Source organism: Emys orbicularis, chromosome 6, assembly GCF_028017835.1.
Source record: "Emys orbicularis isolate rEmyOrb1 chromosome 6, rEmyOrb1.hap1, whole genome shotgun sequence".
NCBI lineage: Eukaryota > Metazoa > Chordata > Testudines > Emydidae > Emys > Emys orbicularis.
Genome location: NC_088688.1, coordinates 13,376,650 through 13,399,841, shown reverse-complemented (window position 1 = coordinate 13,399,841; position 23,192 = coordinate 13,376,650). Strand labels below are relative to the sequence as shown.

Here is a 23,192-nt window from a genome sequence, read left to right as displayed (position 1 = left end):
CAGCTACTGGAAAAGTCTGTTAACGTGTATGGGGATGGAGTGGAAATCCTCCAGGGACATCTCCAGAAAGCTCTCTTTCATGTACTCCCAAAGCCTTTGCAAAAGGTTTCTGGGGAGGGCTGCCTTATCCCGTCCGCCATGGTAGAACACTTTACCACGCCAGGCCAGTAGCACGAAGCCTGGAATCATTGCATAACAAAGCATGGCAGCGTATGGTCCCGGTGTTTGCTGGCATGCAGACAACATCCATTCCTTATCTCTCTTTGTTATCCTCAGGAGAGTGATATCATTCATGGTCACCTGGTTGAAATGGGGTGATTTTATTAAGGGGACATTCAGAGGTGCCCGTTCCTGCTTGGCTGAACAGAAATGTTCCCCGCTGTTAGCCACGTGGTGGTGGGGAGGGGTGAAGTGATCATCCCAGAGAATTGTGTGTGTGTGTGTGTGGGGGGGGTAGTTGGGTTTGTGCTGCATGTTAACCCGGAAACCGCAGCCCCTCCTTTTACATTGCAAACCCATTTTAAATGGCCAACCCAATGGGTGCTTGGTATGGGAAATGAGGGCGCTACTGTTTGAAACCATTCCCACATGTTAAGAAGGTTAAAAAAGCCAAAAGACTGTGTCTTACCATGGCTGCCTGCAAGCCGAAATCTGTTGCCTGGCACTGCGTGAGTGATCTCTCACACCAAACCGGCAGGCCCTCAATATAAGAGGAAAAATGCGACCTTGTAACGAAAGCACATGTGCTGTGTAATGTGAACAGCAAAATTTAACGTGAAAGAGTGTACCCATTGTTCTCTAAAATGTGTCTTTTTTAACCACCTCTCCCTTCTCCTCCACCAGCTGCAAATGTTTCTCCTTCACAGAGGCTAGTGAAGATTAGAAGGAGAAAACGGCGGACTCGGGATGATATGTTCTCGGCGCTCCAGATGTCCTCCCACGCTGACAGAGCACAGCAGAATGCGTGGCGGCAGTCAATGTCAGAGTGCAAAAAAGCACAATATGAATGAGAGGAGAGGTGGCGGGCTGAATCGCGGGCTGAAGAGAGCAAGTGGCGGGCTGAAGAGTATAGGTGGCGTCAGCTTGCTGACAGAAGGCAAGAGTCGATGCTCCGGCTGCTGGAGCATCAAACTGATATGCTCCAGCATATGATTGAGCTGCAGGAAAGGCAGCAGGAGCAGAGACCGCCGCTACAGCCCCTGTGTAACCAACAGCCCTCCTCCCCAAGTTCCATAGCCTCCTCACCCAGACGCCCAAGAATGCGATGGGGGGGCCTCTGGCCACCCATTCACTCCACCCCAGATGATTGCCCAAGCATCAGAAGGCTGGCCTTCAATAAGTATTAAAGTTTTAAAGTTTTAAACTGCAGTGTGTCCTTTTCCTTCCCTCCTCCCCCACCCCTCCCGGGCTACCTTGGCAGTTATCCCCTAGTTGTGTGATGAATTAATAAAGAATGCATGAATGTGAAGTAACAATGACTTTATTGCCTCTGCAAGCGGTGCTCGAAGGGGGGAGGGCAGGGTGGTTAGTTTACAGGGAAGTAGAGTGAACTGGGGGGGGTGGGGAGGGTTCATCAAGGAGAAACAAACAGAAGTTTCATACCGTAGCCTGGCCAGTCACAAAACTGGTTTTCAAAGCTTCTCTGATGCGCACCGCGCCCTGATGTACTCTTCTAACCACCCTGGTGTCTGGCTGCGCGTAATCAGCGGCCAGGCGATTTGCCTCAACCTCCTACCCCGCCATAAATGTCTCCCCTTTACTCTCACAGATACTGTGGAGCGCACAGCAAGCAGCAATAACAATTGGAATATTGGCTTCGCTGAGGTCTATCCGAGTCAGTAAACTGCGCCAGCGTGCTTTTAAACATCCAAATGCACATTCTACCACTTGCTCAGCCTATACTTGAACAGGTCCTGACTACTGTCCAGGCTGCCTGTACGGCTTCATGAGCCATGGCATTAAGGGGTAGGCTGGGTCCCCAAGGATAACGATAGGCATTTCAACATCCCCAACGGTTATTTTCTGGTCTGGGAAGAAAGTCCCTTCCTCCAGCTTTTGAAACAGACCAGAGTTCCTGAAGTTGCGAGCATCATGTACCTTTCCCGGCCATCCCACGTTGAGGTTAGTGAAACGTCCCTTGTGATCCACCAGGGCTTGCAGCAGCATTGAAAAGTACCTCTTGCGGTTTATGTACTCGGTGGCTTGGTGCTCCGGTGACAAGATAGGGATATGGGTTCCGTCTATCGCCCCACCACAGTTTGGGAATCCCATTGCAGCAAAGCCATCCACTATGACGTGCACGTTTCCCAGAGTCACTACCCTTGATATCAGCAGGTCTTTGATTGCATTGGCTACTTGGATCACAGCAGCCCCCACAGTAGATTTGCCCACTCCAAATTGATTCCCGACTGACCGGTAGCTGTCTGGCGTTGCAAGCTTCCACAGGGCTATCGCCACTTGCTTCTCAACTGTGAGGGCTGCTCTCATCCTGGTATTCTGGCGCTTCAGGGCAGGGGAAAGCAAGTCACAAAGTTCCATGAAAGTGCCCTTACGCATGCGAAAGTTTCGCAGCCACTGGGAATCGTCCCACACCTGCAACACGATGCGGTCCCACCAGTCTATGCTTGTTTCCCGGGCCCAGAATCGGCGTTCCACGCCATGAACCTGCCCCAGTAACACCATGATTTGCACATTGCTGGGGCCTGTACTTTGTGAGAGGTCTATGTCCATGTCAATTTCCTCATCACTCTCGTCGCCTCGCTGCAATCGCCTCCTCGCCTGGTTTTGCTTTGGCATGTTCTGGCTCTGCATATACTCCAGGACAATGCGCGTGGTGTTCATAGTGCTCATAATTGCAGTGGTGATCTGAGCGGGCTCTATGATCCCAGTGCTATGGCATCTGGGCTGAAAAAAGGCGCGAAACTATTGTCTGACGGAGGGAGGGAGGGACGGGCGAGTGATGACATGGCTTACAGGGAATTAAAATCAACAAAGGTGGCTGTGCATCAGGGAGAAACACAAACAACTGTCACACAGAATGGCCCCCCCAAAGATTGAACTCAAAACCCTGGGTTTAGCAAGCCGTTGATTTCATGGAGGGAGGGGGAAGCAAATGAATACAGAACAAATCTGGTCCATCTATTTTTTACATCTTAAGCTGACAGCAGACGGTGCAGCATGACTGATAGCCATCGGCATCTTCTGGGTGCTTGGCAGAAAATGCTGTATTACGACTGCTAGCCATCATTGTCAAGACGGTTCAATAGGACTGCCGGCAGGACTGAGTCTCCAGGAGACAAAACATGTCTGCCCAGGTGCCTCTGACCGAACTCACTGAGGAGTACGACGACGACGGATACCAGTCGTAATACACCATCCACTGCCAAAAGGCAAGGAGCTGCTGCTGTATAGCAATGCAGCCCCACGTCTGCCAGCACCCAGATAGCCGATGACGGCTACCAGTCATACTGCACCGTCTACTGCCAAAAGGCAATTAGCTACTGATGTGTAGCAATGCAGTACCACGTCTGCCGGCACCCAGATGACATATGGTGACGGTGAGCTGAGCTGAGCGGGCTCCATGCTTGCCATGGTATGTTGTCTGCACAGGTAACCCAGGTAAAAAGGCACAAATCGATTGTCTGCCGTTGCTCTGACGGAGGGGGAGGGGCCTGATGACATGTACCCAGAACCCCCCGCGACACTGTTTTTGCATCATCAGGCATTGGGATCTCAACCCAGAATTCCAATGGGCGGTGGAGACTGCAGGAACTGTGGGATAGCTACCCATAGTGCAACGCTCCGGAAGTCGACGCTAGCCTCGGTACTGTGGACGTGGTCCGCCGACTTAATGCACTTAGAGCATTTTATGTGGGGACACACACAATCGACTGTAAAAAACCGATTTTTATAAAACCAGCTTCTATAAATTCGACCTAATTTCGTAGTGTAGACATACCCTAAGTGTTTGGTTTATCCTTCTGGTGGTAGGGACAGTGTGACGGGTTGGGTCACAGAAACCCCCTTGGGACTGCAACCTGATGTGCAGAGACTACTTCTGAGCCCATTTTCCCTGCCAGCTTGGGACTTTGGAACCCTGTCTTGTTGAGCCAGACACTCTAGCCTGCTGCAAAGACAGACGCGGGTCTTAACCACATCCCCCAAAGCTGCAGGCTTTAACTGAAAACCACTTAGCAGGTACTCCTGTCTCCAGCACCCAGATACCCAGTTCCCAATGGGGTCCAAACCCCAAATAAATCCGTTTTACTCTGTATAAAGTGTATACAGGGCACACTTATAAATTGTCCGCCCTCTATAACACTGATAGAGAGTTATGCACAGCTGTTTGCTCCCCCAGGTATTAGTCACTAACTCTGAGTTCAATAATAAGTACAAGTGATTTTATTAAATATAAAAAGTAGGATTTAAGTGGTTCCAAGTAATAACAGACAGAACAAAGAAAGTTACCAAGCAAAATAAAACCAAAACACGCAAGTCTAAGACTAATACAGTAGGAAACTAAATGCAGGTAAATCTCACACTCAGAGATGTTCCAATAAGCTTCTTTCACAGACTGGACTCCTTCCTAGTCTGGGCCCAATCCTTTCCCCGGTACAGTTCTTGTTAGCTCCAGCTCAGGTGGTAACTAGGGGATTTCTCATGACTGGAACCCACTTGTTCTGTTCCACCCCCTTTTATAGCTTTGGCAAAAGGCAGGAATCCTTTGTCTTTCTCTGGGTTCCCACCCCGCCTTCTAAATGGGAAAACACCAGGTTAAACATGGATTCCAGTATCATGTGACATGTTCACATGTCCTGTGAGACCCCAAGCCTTCATTCTTCCTGGACTGACTCATAGGAAGGTTTGCAAGTAAACAGAGCCATTTACAAACAATTGTCCTAGTTGATGAGAGCCATCAAGATTCCAAACCACCATTACTGGCCCACACTTTGCATAATTACAGTAGGACCTCAGAGTTATATTTCAAATTTCTAGTTTCCGATACAAGAATGATACATTTATACAAATTGGATGACCAGACTCAGTAGATTATAAGCTTTGTAATGATACCTTACAAGAGACCTTTTGCATGAAGCATATTCCAGTTGCATTATATTCACACTCATTAGCATATTTTCATAAAATCATATGGAGGTGCAACGTCACAGACAGATCATGCCCTCTGTTTTTATGCGTGTGTGTGTGGGGGGGTGAATAGCCTAATAGTATAGCCCAAATTGTGTAGCAGTAGGGGGTTAGGCTGAACCTAAATGGTACCATACTCATCCTTTTGAGCAAGTGGAAACCTCTATATGAGATCTCCGTGCACTTGGGGCTGTGTGAATGCACTAAAACATGGGATTTCCCTGTGGGTCGCAGTACAACTGTGGCTTGGGAGGGCATCCTGCATGGGAAGTTCTAAACCTGCCTCCCGTGGGATGAAACTGACACCATTACCTTGTCTTCCTAGGGTTTTGTTGTGGGATACCAAGATTTATCCCCTAATTATTAACCATAAGACTAACTCCTGATTAGACATCAGTCCAAGATCTCCCTTCCCCAGCTCTGGTGGCTCTCTGGATGGAAGCTAAAGATTCCCATGGAGCATCTTGAAACGAGTTCTGATGTACCTCTGGTGTCCTGACCAACGTCCCTATTGCCAGTGTCCAAGGCTGTACTATTGTTGAGTCTATTGTGTATGCAAAATCAGGGCAATGCGTGGGCAGTGATTATGGATGCAACATTAATGGAAGCCGCATATGCTCATCTGAGAGCAGAATTTAGCCCTATGTATGAAAGGTGCTACATAAAACTAAATCCTGTTTGGGATTATAGTCACTGTTATATAGTGGCTTCCCACCTTTGTGTCTTCAATCTTGCTTGTGTGCTACTCAAAATAGACTCCAGCACTGCTCTGTGACTATCAATTCCCGCTTTAATCTATCGGGCCAAGCTTATCCCTACTGTAACTCCATTTGGTCCATTGTGTAATGAACCAGTCTTACACCAAGTCCACAAACACGGGGCTTATCCTGCACCTACTAAGCCTGCTTACTGACTTCCTGGGGACCTAAATTGTTTGATTTAGTCCTTTCATTTAGTATGCAGCACACCTGCTATCTCCCATGATCACAAACCCTTTTCAAATCCTTTTTCTCACCATCTCCTGCGGATCAGATGGCTTATCACCACAACCCTAGGCTAATTGTTCTCCCATCTTATGGCTAAAATGTGGTTTTAAAAAAATCCACTTATTCAGGGTTGTCCTGGAGCACAAGCAATGTGCTTGGGGCCCCGGTGCAGTCACCCAGGCTGGCTTGATCTCTCTCTGTGACAGGTGGACCAGAGTTGGAAATAATGCACAGCCCAATCTTTCCTCCATCTGCAGCAGTTTGGGACCCTGCAACTGCCTGCACCTATCATAAAGTTACAAATCAGTGTTACAATCAGTTCAATGAATGGTTGGTCTGTATTAGTGTGGAGGAGAGGAATAGCCACGTGCACGTATCCAAACTAAAACGGGGCTAGGCTCACGTTAATGGAGAGACGAGGAAGCTTTTAAACTAGGCCTGTCAGGCCCAGATTGGCTCCCACCGAACGCAAATGTGAGTTTTGCCCATGACTTCAACAGCAATAGGAGCAGGTCAGTCAGTGACATCAGTGACACATGGAGTCATCTGACATAGTTCCTCCTGTTGCGTAAAGTGGGATTATGTTGTCCCTAGATTCTGAACCCAAGGGGCCACATTCATCCCTGGTGTTACAGCCGCAATCTCCACGGAGTTACACCAGGGATGTAACATCTGGCCCTGGATTGTTAGAGACATGCGCATCCTTGAATCTCCCTCCCTTGTCTGTCTTATTATTTTTCTACGCTGCTGAGCCTTGAGAGTCGATTTAATGATGGTTCCAAGCATAAGACCGGATACTAAGAAGCTATTAAAGTAATCCTGTAATGTGCCTTTCACTTGTCACATAATTTTACCATCTAGGCAATTTAGAGATACTGAATCTCACCCTCCTGTAGAGGGAGTTTTTGCACACAGTGGATGACCTGCCTACAGGGCCGGCTCCAGGCACCAGCCAAGCAAGCAGGTGCTTGGGGCGGCCAAGGGGAAGGGGCGGCATGCCGGGCTTTTCGGGGCAGAGAAAAGGACCTGCCGCCGAAGAAGAAAGTGGCGCGGTGGAGCTGCCGCCGATCGCGATTGCAGCTTTTTCTTTCTTTTTTTTTTTTTCCTGCTGCTTGGGGCGGCAAAAACCCTGGAGCCGGCCCTGCCTGCCTAGACCAGCATTTCTCAAATGTGGCCACTGTGGCTGCATGCAGCCACCAGGGGCTTTTCTTACGGCCACAGCCTCCTGGGCGGTGATTGGGGTGGGAGAAGCAGTGGCCCCTCTTCCAGGGCCACCAGTGGGGGCTGGGCCCCCACCCTCCTCCGGAGACATAAATGCTGGTGGTGCAGGCAGCTGGTGAATTTCCCACTTTCCCTGGTGGGGGGGGGGGCAGGCTTCAGCCACGGGGCTTTGGGCTCCATCCACGCGATAGCAGGCTCTTGTTCCAGACTCTGGTCCACCCACGCCATCGTCCCTGGGACCCGCGGCCTCCCTGCCCACCTCCCCGCCCACCTCCCCATCGAGGGCTTAATTTGTCCCAGAGCTGAGTAAGTCTGTTGTGAAAAGTGATATTAACAAACATATAAATATCTCTTTTCACAGCAGCAGACGTACTATCTAGCAAGTTTTTTTTAAAAAAAGCAACCAAAAAAGCAAAAGAAACAACAACAAAAAGACGAGAACACGCAAAGCACCCTATTTCTGTTTCTATTCTGTTTAGGTCCAGTAAAGAATAGAGACCACTGTACATTATTGTTATTACTGAGTCTGAAAAAATCCTACATAAATAAATTACAATGATTTGTACATGGATATGTGCATATTTATTTGTTTTTCCTAAAGTGAATTAAGTATTTTAGGAAAAATTGTCAGCGTGGCCACCAGCAAGAAAAAGGCAGTCTGAGGCCACCAAAAAATTTGTCATGTGAACCCCTGGCCTAGACACTGCTCATGCTGCTAGGATGGCAACATACCGATAGTGGTTGTTAAATGGACGTTCTATTTCACATCTTCTAGGAATTAAAATATTTTCAAGCCCCTCTGAGGTCTCCGTCCCCACCCCCCACCTAAGCACAATGCGAAATTAAGCAAACGGGATATCACACAAAGCAAACTTGCCCCATATGGAAGGCAAATTTTGATCTCTGCTCTCCTGCCACCCCTCTTACCCTGTTGTTGTTTCTATTGTCTCCTGTCCCCACTTCCGTTTTGTATTTTTTACCATACTATTCCCCTCATCTAGCAAACTCCCTTTCTTTCCCTCTTCAGTCCACCCCTTTGAGCAATTCCTCCTCCCTTATTTATTTCAACATTTTTTTCTTTAGCCCTTATCTGCATGGTATTCAAGCAGCCCACAGTCATTAATGAGTTTATCCTTACAGCACCCCTGCGTACTAGGCAGGTATTCTTCTTATTATTTTACAGATGTGGGACTGAGGTCAGAGAGACTGACCACCTGACTTGTCTAAGGTCACATGGGAAATCTGTTAATGAGCCAGGAATACATATTACACTTTCAAAGGGCATATTATGTGTGACAGGTTGGACCCCCCGTCCGGGGTGTCACCTGATGTGCTGGGGTCTCATTGAGCCCACCCTTTGCACCAGCCTGGGTTTCCTCACTCTGTTCCACTGTGCCAGGCCCTCAAGCCTTCTCCAGCGCACGCACACAGGTAGGGACACACCCAGTTGCAAATGGACACGGAGACACTGAGATCAGCTCCGTGTGGGAGGAATCAGCTCGGGGATTGCCCAGCACTCATGTGAACATCTCCTTTGGGGTATAAACCCCAAATAATATTGTCTTGAGCTGTATAGAAAGATCTGCACACCGCAAGCTCATAAAAATTCACCCTCTCCCTCAGTGTGGAGAGAGAGATGCACAGCTTTTTGACCCCCCCGCCAGATATGAATTGCACAAACTGGGTTTTGAAATAACCAAGAAATAAGTTTATTAACTGCAAAAGGTAAACTTGAAGTGATTATAAGGGATAGCAAACAGAACAAAGCAGATTACTGAGCAAACAAAACAAAACATTCAAACTAAGCAAGTAAGTAATTTCTCACCCTAAATGTAATTTCTCACCCTAAATGTTGTTTTAGGCAGGTTGCAGAGTTTCTGTAGCTTAGAGTTCCAGTTATTTCTCTTTACAGACTGGACCCCTGTCTCAGCCTGGACTCAGCCCCAGCCTTTCCCTTCAGGTGTTTTTAGCAATCTTCCTTCTTGGATGGGGAGACAATGGAGAAGAGTCCTGTTTGCCTTACTCCCCAGCCTTAAATAGAATTTACATAAGGCGGGAACCCTTTTTTTCCAGTGGAAAAATACCAGCAGTGTCCAGCAGGCAGTACTCCATACCAGGTGACATCATTATATGACCCTGCAGTGTCAAAGCAACATCCCAGGAAGCTCCTCAGGAAGGTGGGAGATTAGTATCTCCAAAGTTCTATTGTCCTTCTTAAATGGCTCATTCAGGCTGATTGCCTACTGTGGGTGGGCATTCCCCCACATACACACACAGTCGTAATTGTTACAAAATCAATATTCCTAATGTCAGATACAGAAATGATACATGCATACAAATTTGATAAACACATTCAGTAGATCATTACCTTTTCAATGATACCTCACATGACCCATCTTGCATAAAACATATTAGTTATACCATATTCATATCATAACAATATTTCTATGATGAATATGGGGTGTAACGTCACATTATGCACGCTAATTAATGAATCTTTAACCCGCCTCCCGGCAGGGTAGGTTTTATGATTCCAATTTTAGGTTTGGAGAAACTGAGGTACAGAGAGATTAAGTGACTTTCTTGATGCTACAAAGTGAGTCTGTGGCACAGCTGGTGTTAGAAAGACAGAGCTCTCTGGTTTTCACTCCCAGTGTCTGACTACTAGATAATTCTGCCTCAAGTAAGGACTTGAGACAGAAGATAAGTATGTAGAAGATAAGCAAGGAATGAGAGTAAGAGAATGGAGAAAGAGAAAGATTAAAGACAGTGAAGAGAGAGGAAGACATTGGGAGAAGTGTGAAACACTGATTTCTCCTCCTGTCAGGGATAAAGTGCCCCTTACTGGTGGGTGGTGGGAAAGGATTGTCTTCTAACTTCAGTGTTACCCTTCACCGGACCATATGTAGGATCAGCAGACTTAGTCAGGTTTCAGGTTTGCTTACAGGCATTAAATGACATTGGGTTCAGTCCATTGATGCTTGCCTTTGAGTTTATTCACCCTCTCTAGGGTAACTGGAGCTAACAGGACTGTCAGCCTGACAAATCATTGTAAATATCCCTCATCCTGAGAAGAAACAAGTGAGCAGGAGATTTCCTGGGACTGGTTGATATTAGAGGTGTATGGGATCTGCTAGTCTCTCCCTGACTAGTTTGCATAGAGCCTTCATTGCTATTCAGACCTCCTTGGAAATTAATGCTGAGCTTTCAGATGGTTAATCACTGCTTCATTTGTTTGTCCTGATCTGCCCTATGACACTCCAGTGACAAAGAGGTAATTATTTAGACTGTGATCAGTAGTGGGCCAATCCTTCTGCAGGAGCTGCCCAAATGATCAGGACCATCCTTCTGTTTAGGGCAGAAATGGGGCCATCAGGGACCAAGCGAAGTCCTTTAGAATCTTCTCTCTTGTTTGAGCTGAACTTTAACCAGATATCTTGCATCCTTAGTGTACCTTCAAAGCTGCCCTGAGATGGAACCTCTGTAACCTGATGAGGTGATAATATGGATCCTAAACTCTATATCTGAGTTCATTCACTTGCTTGGTCTTGCTTATGTAATATTTCAGAAATCCATGATTTGACCTCCCCCGCTACTAAAACCTCAGTTCAGGCTGCAGTGGTTTCTTGTTTGGATTTTTGCAAGGGGCTTTTTGCTAGGCTCCCTGCTGCTTTCTGACACCACCCTTGACAGGCCCTCCAGAATTATGCAGCCTGGTTAATTTTCTGTTTTCCCATTATTTTCACATTACTTCAGTGTTCATTCAACCACACACTGGCTCAATCCTTGTAGCTACTGATTAAGGCCAAAACGTTGCTATTGACATTTACTGGTCTGAAAACTTCAAGTCCTCTTTGTTTAAGGGAACTGACTTGTGAGTACTTTCTAGTGCAAGTCTGTAAAACTCAGTCTGTCCAGAGGATCAAACTCCATAGTTAATTATTGCCTGTGAGTTGGCCTCTAAATTAGGATCCTGCACTCCCTTCCATCCACAGTAGAACTCCCTTTGATATCAAGGAGAGATTTTTCACAAAGATCAAGGGAAAAATATGGCATTTATGTGGTAACTAAGGTCTTAATTATCAAGGGGTAGCCGTGTTAGTCTGTATCCACAAAAACAACAAGGAGTCCGGTGGCACCTTAAAGACTAACAGATTTATTTGGGCATAAGCTCTTCAGCATCTGAAGAAGTGGGGTTTTTTACCCACGAAAGCTTATGCCCAAATAAATCTGTTAGTCTTTAAGGTGCCACCGGACTCCTTGTTGTTTTTAAGGTCTTAATTATCATTGTTATTTGTTCGAGATTTTTATTGTCATGTTCAGCATCAAGCAGTGGGAAAATATGCTAATTTAAGGGGGAGATTATATTTTATGATCATAAATCCATCCTTTGCAGCCACAAAAAAGTACAGACATATCTTGGGAGGCTGTTTTTGAATATTTGATTCTCTGTCCCAATTACATATTAGGCCACTATTTCTGCCTCCACTTTCCCTTCCTTCCCCATCCTCTTTTCTTGTTTCTTTTCTTCTTCTTGTTTCTTTCCTCCTTCTTCCGCCCCCACCCCATTGCATTTCGTCCTTCTTGCAACTTTCAATTCCAGAGGCTTATCTTACCTTTTCCCCATTCCGGCCACTAAGACGATAAGCAACAAAATAGTTAATGCCCCAATGAGATAGGTTGGTGGGGTGGTTCACACGTCTCAGAGCCATTGTTTCAAGCTATCTGCAGATTCAGGCAGAAAGCACTGCATCAATTTACACTTTGGTCTAGTCTATATGGACAGTTAGTGTGCAGCAAGTCAGGGTATAAATCTACAGTGCAATAGCTTACCATGAGCTAACAAGCGATGTGGACCTTGCTATCTCACACAAAAAGTTCTGTTGTACATTTTGATCTATTCCCATTTCAAACAGCAGTGGATCAAAGTGCACTACGGAACTTTTAGTGCATGGTAGCACGGTCCACACCACCAATTAGTGCATGGTAAGCTAGTGCACTGTAGATTTACATCCCAGTTTGCTGCGTGCAATTCTCCATCTAGACAAACCCTTAGTTCATGTTTTCAAGGTTTTCTTCACAACCACAAGGAACTTAGAATCATAGAATATCAGGGTTGAAAGGAACCTCAGGAGGTCATCTCCTCCAACCCTCTGCTCAAAGCAGGACCAATCTCCAACTTTTAAAAACTTTTTAAAAACAAAAGCTGAGATTCTGAAGCATTGGCCTCACTCTCCTCTTTTTGAAGTCAATGGTAAAGCCCACACTGATTTCGATAGGAGCAGAGTTAGGCCAAAGCAGATAGCTTTTGAAAAATCTCACTCTTCATTTTCTTTGCAATTCATTGTTTGTGCAAGTTGCCTTACTCGTAAGAACAGTTCTATTACGAAATATAGAGGTATAATAGAACTCCAGAAAATACATTACAAAGGTATGGACCCGATCCTGCATACCCATATTCCTCCTTGCGAATATGGGTATGCAGTCCTAGGATTGCTGTAATGTATCTTCTTGAGTTGTAGTATAGCTCTATATGTTGTTAAATTCTTGAATGGTTCCATGTGTCACTCTCTCTTTAGTGAGGGATCCTGACACCTAACTCGACACTTTTTCTCTCCTTAAACTCAGCTCACCACCTTGTGGCTTGTCCTTACCATGAAGAGAGAACAGATTCATAACCAGACCTTTAGTTGCATTCCTTAGGTATGTTTTTATCTTAATTCGATCTCTTCTCTGCCATTTCCAGCTAAGCATGTGAAGCCTTTCCTCATAAGACATACATACCTTCCGTTCCCTTGCTGATCTCCTCTTGGGTCTTTTCCAAAATTTGAATGCCGTGCTTTAAACTTGATGCTTCAATTGCTGCACAGAGTATTCCAAATGAGGCCTGAGAAGAGGGTATTATAGCATGGAATTATCATTTCCTTTATGAACAGATCCTCCCGTCTGAGCATTTGAGCGTTTCTTCTGCTTTTCTCTCAGAAGTTATGTGCTGTATAGAGATGCACCAGGGGGCAGAATTTTGCTTCACATTTTTAAAGTGTTTTTCAATTATCTAAAATCCATCTGACTGAATTTTAGCTATGCCATAGGAAGGGTCATGTATAAGGGACACACTGATACGAATTGTACATCTAGATGAGTGACCGTCTACTTCAGTTTGCAAATGTTTATCTGAGTCTGAACTTGCCAAATGTAGCCTAAATCCAAATTTCAACTCAGCTCTTTGAAAGCACTGAGACTATTTCTCTCACTATCACCCCATCTTATTGTTCACTACTGTCTTCATTAATTCAAACTCATTTTTAGAGGACGTGCAATCAGAAACATTTGACACTGGTTTAAATTTAAATCAAAACTATTTAAAGCTATAAAGTGCAGTCACCAATCTGCTAGACTGAGGAACCTGGAAGAGAATAACAAGTATTTATTCCAACAGACACAAAATCTAAAGTAGTCAGGAGTGAAAGCTTTCTCATGCCTGCTTTATACTAACATGCCACACAGAAATATGCACATTGGGCCAGATCCTCTGCTAACAGAAATCATCATAGTACCCTTGAAGGTAAAGGAGCCACTCTGATTTATGCCAGCCAAGACTGCTTTCTGTCTCTGTGTTCCCACCGTATTTATAAAAAGGACATTTTACAGCATTGCCTTTCTCAGAAGTCAAATGCAGATAGTTCTGTTTGCAGAATGGACATCAGATGGGAGATGGTCCAGGCTCCTCAGCACATAACAGAATCTGGTAGTGGGCTCTTACACCTGTACAGATTTCCCATTGACTTCCATGATTCTCCACTTGGGAATAAAGGGATACGTTAATGGATCTTGTTGCAGGAGTGGGGCCCAAGAAAGCAACTTTTTTTTTTCATTGGCTCTTCTATCTTTTAATGTGTTACATGGAGGAATTAGAATGACCACTTTTGATGCCAGGGTGTTTTGGTGGAGAGAGAGCAGAATGGATGGATCACATTTTATATAGTGGTTTTCCCCTCCCATGCAACTCTCTAAACTGGCCACTATAGTAGCGCCATCCAAAATGAATGCAAACTCTAAATTTGCTCTACAACCCGGTTTCACTTCATGATAATTCAGCATACACTTTTGCACTGGCTAAATATTTCTGTTTATCTTTGGAAAGTCAATGGGATTCATTCAGTTACTTATAGGCTGTTGGTCTTTATTACAAGATGTATGTAAACAGAGTTATTGTTACAGAGGGAATGACATCATTTCATAAATGATGGGGGGGAGGGATAGCTCAGTGGTTTGAGCGTTGGCCTGCTAAACCCAGGGTTGTGAGTTCAATCCTTGAGGGGGCCATTTGGGGATTTAGTTGGGGATTGATCCTGCTTTGAGCAGGGGGTTGGACTAGATGATCTCCTGAGGTCCCTTCCAACCCTGATATTCTATGATAAAGAATTCTGTATTTACATTTTGGCTGTGACTGCCATTACCTGCAGTGCCAACTAGTCTAGGAAAAGTATGGTGTCTAGCACACTGGGGATCTGGATCTTGACTGGTGCCTTTGGACTGTAGTGCCAAGCAAATTAATAATAATCATTGCAATGAGCAGTATGATATCTGCATGATGGATACTGAAATTTATTCATAGTATAATATGAGTATATGAAATAATTAGTACCATGCTGGCAACAGACCCTTTAAATACTATATCAGACTGTCTTGGTATAGTAGTTTCCAACTAGAGCTATGTGGAAAGCCAAAGCTACATGATAGTCACATGACTCCCAGCAGCCCAAGCTCCAGTGAGGACTAGCACACACAGTAGATAGGTTGGGAGGTGGTCTGTGGCCATGCAGCTGTGCCCTGCAAGAGACTCATAATCAAGGTAGGTGGGAGGAGGCTAGTTTGCCATACTAGCCTGCACTAACACAAGTAGGAACCACTGAAACAACACCTGCTAGTAGGTCATGTTGCAAACACTTTGTTGCAGACAAAGAGAGGCAACGGTGGAGCTAACCACATGCTGCAAAAACCAGCTTGTGAACATTTGTTTGAACTCCATCTGGCCGTTTGGTTTGACCATGTTTGTTTCCCTCCTTATTTGCTATTTGCACAAATGGGCTTTTGTTTACACAGATGTTTGGGGGATGGCTGTTCATCTTAACAACACCCCCGTTAGCTGGCAAGCAAGGGTATTTGCGGTAGATGAGCACTGGCTATTCGCGGTGTGCTATTCATTCTGTGAAATACTGCTACTTTGGCGCACTAGGTAGTTAGCAGAAATTAATGCCAGAGATCTGACTGGCGCCTTCAAACACCTATAACAGTATAGAAAGTATGTGCCCACCCACAGATTTTCCCCATCTGGAACAAGTAAATTGCTATCATATAGATTCCTAGGCCAGAAGGGACCATTGTGATCATCTAGTCCAGGGGTAGGCAACCTATGGCACGTGTGCCGAAGGCGGCACGCGAGCTGATTTTCAGTGGCACTCACACTGCCCGGGTCCTGGCCACCGGTCCGGGGGGCTCTGCATTTTAATTTAATTTTAAATGAAGCGTCTTAAACATTTTAAAAACCTTATTTACTTTACATACAACAATAGTTTAGTTATATATTATAGACTTAGAGAAAGAGACCTTCTAAAAACGTTAAAATGTATTACTGGCACGCGAAACCTTAAATTAGTGTGAATAAATGAAGACTCGTCACACCACTTCTGAAAGGTTGCCGACCCCTGATCTAGTCTGACCTCCTGTATCACACAAACCATAGAACTTCCCCAGAATAATTCCTAGGCAAATCTTTTAGAAAAACATATACCTGATGGCAGGCCAGAGAACAACTGGAGTTGTCCTCCCTCTCTGCTTCTGGAAGGAAGAAAACCCTTCAATTTACATGTCTCAGGCAGTTCCTCCTTCCTAATTCACTTCCTGTGCAGATAACAGCTGTCAATTACACTGGTAAAAGGACATAGATGGATCACCTCGTCCCTCCATCTAAATGCCTTTCATTTCCTGGTAAATCACCTGACAACCTGTTCCCTCACCACAGCACAGCTCAGCTTCTACACTATCCAGCCAGCCCATGCTGGTAAACAACTTTCATTGGGAAAACAGTATTGTCACCCCAAGTGTTCAGAAATCATGAGTGAGGCCCCCCCAAATCATAGGATCGGCTTAAAAATCAGAAGTTTCTTTTTTAAAATAATCATGGTTCTTTTTCTTGGGCTGCTGGCTTTTGAACCTTTGGGGAGCTCTCGGCTCATGGTCTCAAGCTTTGCTCCAGAACCATGAGGGCCAGAAGCATTTTTTTAAAATGGAAGCTGAGATTCTCACATACGTACATGGTTCCAGAGCTGGGGCTTTAAGAAAACTGCCTAATGTCAGGATGAGTGTTTGCACCACTAGCAGCAGCTATGGTTCATATTTGTTTATAACACTTCAGTTCTCCGATCAGGGAATGGAAACAATACCATGTGACTTTAGGCAAGCAATCAGATGTCATAAATAATGGCAGGGAAGGGATTCTCAAACCTTTTTCCAACACGGCCCACAAATCAGAGACAACATCTAAATTCCATCATTATTAAACCTGTGGGTCCAAATTGCAAACTGAGCCAGGTTTCAAAGCTCTTTGCACATGCAGTCATCTGGTGTCACATGCACCTGTCTCTCTCTCTATGAAATTACCTACTTGGTCCATGTACACTTATTTTGCAGGCACATCCCAGGTGCTTATCTTTGACAATTTGGCCTTTTAATTCCACAGGTTTTTGTTTTGTATGTAACAAAATCAGGCTGAGCAAAGTGAAAGCTCCAACCATAACTATTAACAATAATAAAACAATGAGTCATGGCTCTTGATATTTTAATTTTTTAATTTAACCCCCCATCCCTTTTTGGTGAATGTCTCCTATCTGCTGTGTCAAGAAACGGACAACAGAACACATGCTGAAAGAATTAATCAAATGAATGACATGAAATATCAACTGCCTCATTTTCTTATTAGAGGGCTGCAGTTTAGCTGGCAGAGTGGAGAGGAATTGGCAAATTGGACCGGGACCTTTAATTTCACGGATGATGGAGCAGTGAAGAGTGGCAGTGACACAGGCACCAGGTACAGACACACAAGAGAATGACTATGGAGGGGAGAACTCCAATCGATGTAGATCTCTCTTTGTACAAACTGGGAGTATCAGCATATATAACAGGGGCCAGATTCACCAGGCCACTCCAGGTGCTTTGCACTGTTCCTGGTGATGCAAAGCAACCAGGGCATACTGGTGAACCTAGCCCTCGATATGTATATAGTTGTATATATAAATTGTAATTCCCTGGAGTAGAATTGTTAGGGTGCCTAATAGAAAAAAAATCATTCTGCCAAGATGTTACTATTCCCTTTATTTACTCTATTTTGAAAACTCTTTTTTTCTTAAAGGAAACCAGTTGAAATCCCCAAAAGATTTACCATAGAGGTGTTGTTTTAATTTGTATGGAAGGAACGCTGGTGCCTTAATCTACTCCCATTGTTTATTAATCGATTGCTAAACACAATATATATATATAGCTGGTGGTTAAATGAAACACAGTTTGTATTATAAGGTGATTTAACCAATTTGGGCCCCAACTCTGCTATCAGGTTCACATGGACCAATCCTTGTATCCATGCAGAGCCCCACTGACGAGGAAAATGATTCACCTGCACAGATCCAGTTGCAGGACTGGGGCCAATACTGAGACTGTCCTCATGAGAATGTGGGTCTGTGTTATTCCCCCCCAACCTCAGAGGCTGGTCCATGAAAGAGATTAATGAATCTGTTACTGTTCCTAGCTAGGGGACTTAGTTATTTAGCTCAAGCAATAGCTGTTTATTTATTTAGTGCTATTAATCTTGAGGTCAAATCATGCTGTTGGCCTGTCAGGGGTGGTTACACAAATGGTTACTCAACGTGGGGGTGCCCTCAACTCCTACTGACTTCAAAGGGAATTGAGGGTGCTGACTATCTTGCAGCATCAGGTACACTATATAGAAGGGTAGCTCTTAGAAACACAGTTAAGCGAAAAAATGTAATAATAAAAAAAAAAGCCAAGCCAGATCGACTTCCTGGGTATAAATACAGCGCTAGAGTGTCTGGATAAATTAAACTCTCTGTGTGAAATATCATCATAGAGTATTTCAGTAACCATACCCCACTACATCTAGGGAACTGACAGCATTTGAAAGGCAAACGGAAGTACAAAGGCTGTCCTGTCAAAATCATACAGTCGCACTCAACTAAAGCAGCTCTCTGCAATTCCTGTTAGGGATCCCTGAGCTGTAATGTGATATCGTTTCAGTGCTACCAGTCACTCATTCTGTTTAACTAGACAAGGGAGCCTTATGAAAAGAACCAACATAACTGCATTTTTAGCCCATGGGCTAAAATGGTTGGTTTGCATATTTTTAAATTTCATTTGTTGTATTGATCTTTGTTTATATTCTTTGTGCATATATTTACAGTCCACATACACTAAGTCTTCAGTCTGGGCACTTGGCATATGAGAAAACAGCATGAGACACAAAGAAAGAAATCTTCTTGCTGAGAATTAATAAAGGTAGAGATTTCCCTCCCCTAAGCACCCTTGATAGATGCAATTGGACTATCCTTTATAATGGGGTTGGAGAGCGAGAACTCTTGACTATGTTGTTCCAAGTAGTTATAAGGGATTAAGAGATTAAGAATTTGGATCTGATTTTCAACCTGCTTACTCCCCCAAAAGTTAGTGTCTCCGTTCAGATTCAGCCTGTTATACAAACAGGCTGTAAATGTGTAATTCAGATCTGGATTTCAAACCCCACTGAAGTCCAGTGCCAAATGCATGTGTGAAAGTTTGTAGAGTTGGGGGATTAGGATTTTGTGTTGCGGGTAAGTCCCTCTCTCAAACATATATTAGGATCCATATGCCCACATCATATATGACTGTAAATTGAAAATACATAAATAAGAACTATATGTATGAAATACCTGGAGGTGATGCCATATGATGAATTGCCGAGCTAGGTGATAAATGGCATTTACCATGCCCTTTTGGCCACCTCCTCTGCCTCTGCTCACTAGACTTCCCAGGCATTTATCCGAACACTCCAAAACTCTGAGCAGCTATACACTGCTGATATTGATTAAAAACTGCCAGCCACAAAAATGAGTCATTCTTTTTACCAAATGTGGAACTTGCTGCCTAAATTACATCGGTCTGAGGCATGTTGATTTTAATTCTATATATAAGTCCCTGGGGAGGTGTCTAATGAGCACAAGGTAGACGAGGTGGTCAAAGGTGCATAGTACATGTGATTTATTGCATAGTCTAGTTTATCAGAGAGTACCACCTCCTTGTAAAGTGTATATGTAAATATTTATATCAATTTGAATAGATATTATAATTATATAAAACTAACACACCTCTGACCAATGCAGAGCTCTATGATGTATATAAATAATGTGTGTCTGTGTATGCAGCACTGAAGGTCACAGGGTATGGGCGGGTCGTCACTTCTGCGCTGCCTTCAGAGCTGGGCTCCCAGCCAGCAGCCCCGGAGCTTCCTGTAGCCGGGGGAGGTTCCCGGAGGTGGGTCTGACCCTGACCTGGGAGCAGCCCCTGCAGGGGAAGAGGAAGTTCTGTCCCTCCCCAGCCTGGCCAGGACTAGCAGCTGGAGCCCAGCGCATGGTAGGAGCCCCCATCCCCTGCAATAGCCATGTTCCACAGGGGAGATCAGATTTCACAGTCCGTGAATTTGGCAGTGCCTCACCTTGCTGGACTCAGCTCTTAATAGAGAAGGGGCCAAAATCCTTCATGAGAGAGAACCAGGAAGAGCCCAAAGTATTGCTTGTGATGCTAAAAAGGGAAACGGGGAAAAAAATGTTGTTCAAACATAGTGATTGATGTTATAAGATTTGTCATGTGCTTTGATAGGCCCCCCCGGGGGGGTCATATGGATAACAAGATCAGCTGCTTATTTCAAGCAGAGTGATGGGAATGAACTTGATTAAAAGAAGCAAACGTCAGTGTATTCAAAATGAGAGAGTTCTGAAAGGATGGAATTAAAATAGGTTTCCCTGCAGCATCCCCCATCATTGCGTGTCACAAAGGAGCTGATGTGGTCTTGATGCATCACCCTAGAAAGCAAAGAGAGACCGAAGTCTCTCAATTTCCAAAAATTAGATCAAAGACATTATTTCTAAAGCTGTACTGATGTTGACACATTGTGTCCTGGGCATGCCTTCTGAAGAGAATACATGACAGTCCATGTTACTGTTGATATTACCAGAAGTCCCTCTCAGAGCAATCAATAACCACGTAAATGACCCTGAAAGTTTGGAGGCTGTGGTATTCTTATCAGTACTGTTACATAGTGTCCTCTGCAGGGAGGGTTTACTCTGGATGAATAGACAAAGAATGGGCTACTAGTCTGACCTTTTGATGCTTCCTCAAGGACTGCTTTTTCTTAGTTCCTGCTGATACTCCTACCACTGTTGCAATATTGGTGTAAGTATAGGTTGGAAGCGACCATGCAGATGCAGGAGAATATACTGTAAGGAACGATTCTGCAATGGCAGGACTAGACCTGAGGTCAATTACCATCTCTATTGTCTGTGATAAGCATATTGAGCAGCTGAGCTAAATAGTGCTAAATCCCAAATGAGCAATGTATTAAATGTGAGAAGAGGAGGTGAAAATCAGATTTCTACTGAACAGGAGATGAGATCTGTTGCCAGGAGGACACAGACAGGAAGAGCTAGTAGTGGTGAAGAGGGCACCCCCTGGAATGACCATCATAATCTTAACTGTGCAGATGTGTGAATTGTCTGCAGATGTCATGGGGCTTTCTCACATGATTCCAGAATGGAGACATCCCTGAAATCCAACAAGAGGAACCAATGACATCCCTAAGAGCCAGTCTACACTAGAATTGCTACAGTGGCACAGCTGTACGGATGTAACTGTGCCCCTGTAGTGCAGCCAGTGCTCTCTGCTGGCGAGAGAGAGCTCTCCCGTTGGCTTAATAACTCCGCTTCCCTGAGCAGCGGTAACTTTGTCGGCAGGAGAGCGTCTCCCACTAACATAGCGCCGTGAGCACCGGCGCTTCGGTTGGTGTAACTTACGTTGCTCAGGGCAGTTGCGCAGCTTTTCCACACTCCTGAGCGACTTAAGTTATATCAAAGTAAGCGCTAGTGTGTGCAAGCCCTAAGATTCACTCAGGTGGGGATGCATACAGCTAGGGTCATCATCAGTGCACAGCCTGTGGTGCAGATCAGGAGCTAAGACCTAGAGGCTCTTAGGCTACGTCTACACTATGGGGAGGGGGATCGATTTCAGATATGCAAATTCAGCTACGCGAATAGCGTAGCTGAATTCGACGTATCTGATCCGACTTACCCCGCTGTGAGGACGGCGGCAAATCGACCGCCGCGGCTCCCCCATCGACGGCGCTTACTCCTACCTGGGCTGGTGGAGTACGCGCATCGATTCGGGGATCGATTATCGCGTCCTGACGAGATGCGATAAATCGATCCCCGAGAGATCGATTTTCTACCGCCGATCCGGCCGGGTAGTGAAGACCAGCCCTTAGTGATGAGCGAACATCCACAGTTTGGGAATTCAGGTCCAGTGTGGGGAAGCATCCAAATTTTTGGATGCTTGACTGAACCCCTAGAATGTGGAAAACTGGGCAAAAAATCTCATGGGAACAGCCTTCCTATTGGTATCTTGACACTTCTGATGCTGTCTCTAATCTGAAAGTGGAGAAGCTTGTGGAAATGGAAGAAAACTAAGTTAGCCAAACATTTCAGAACCTCATAAAAGGTTTGGTTCTAAAAACTAGTGAAGGTTCAGGGGATTCAGAGATTCATAGATTTTTAAGGTCAGAAGGGACCATTGTCATCATCTAATCTGACCTCCAGTATAACACAGGCCACAGAACCTCACCTAGTAATTTCTGCAATAAGCCTGTAATTTCTATTTTGAGCGATAGTGTATCTTTTACACAGATATTTAGTCTTGATGTAAAGACTCCAAGTGATGGAGAATTGACCGCATCCCTCAGTAAACTGTTCCAATTGCTAATTACTCTCACTGTTAAAAATTCATGACTTATTTCTAGTCTGAATTTGTCTAGCTTCAGCTTGCAGTCATTGGATCTCATTATGCCTTGTTCAGCTAGATTAAAAAGCCATAAACGCCAACTCCAGGGGTGCTCCGGGGCTGGAGCACCCACAGGGAAAAAAATAGTGGGTGCTTAGCAGCCCGGCGGATCAGCGCCTCCCGCACAGCCTGCCTGCTGGCGGGCCTTGGGGATCAGCTCCTCCCCCTCCCTCCTAGCAACTCCTGCCCACTGCAATCAGCTGTTCAGCGGCATGCAGGAGGCGCTGGGGGGAAAAGGGGTGGAGGTGGAGTGGGGGTGGGAAGAGGCAGGGTGAGATCTGGGGCAAGGGGTGGAGTGGTGGTGGGGCCTGCGGCAAAGGGGGGTTAGAGCACTCCCTGGGAACCGAGGAAGTTGGTGCCTATGTAAAGAGCCATCTACCATCAAAAATCTCTTCCCCGTTTACGTACATGTAGATCAGGATGAAATCACCTCTTAACCGTCTCTTGGATAAATGAAATAGATTGAGCTTCTTAAGTCTCACGCTATAAAGTATGTCTCTTCCAATTCTTGACTCATTCTTGTAGCCCTTTTCTGAACCCTTTCCAATTTTTCAACTTCCTTTTTGAAGAGTGGACCCCAGACCTGGATACAGTATTCCAGTAATGGTCTCCGAAAGCCATATACAGAGGTAACACGATCTCCCTACTCCAATTGATATTCCTCTGCACGGGTACTGGAACTAAGGG

At 45.0% G+C, this 23,192-nt stretch overlaps 1 protein-coding gene across 3 annotated transcripts in view; it reads left to right on the top strand.

The window, feature by feature from the left end:
- ST8SIA5 (ST8 alpha-N-acetyl-neuraminide alpha-2,8-sialyltransferase 5) overlaps nucleotides 1-23,192 on the top strand; it is a 77,319-nt gene that overhangs the window by 13,453 nt on the left and 40,674 nt on the right. The window contains exon 2 of one of the 3 annotated variants that reach the window (XM_065406699.1): nucleotides 17,335-17,442. The exons of the other annotated variants lie outside the window; for them this stretch is intronic. Within the exon in view, the coding sequence (XP_065262771.1) occupies nucleotides 17,335-17,442 (108 nt within the window). The remainder of the gene's footprint in view (nucleotides 1-17,334; nucleotides 17,443-23,192) is intronic. 3 annotated transcript variants of the gene reach the window in all.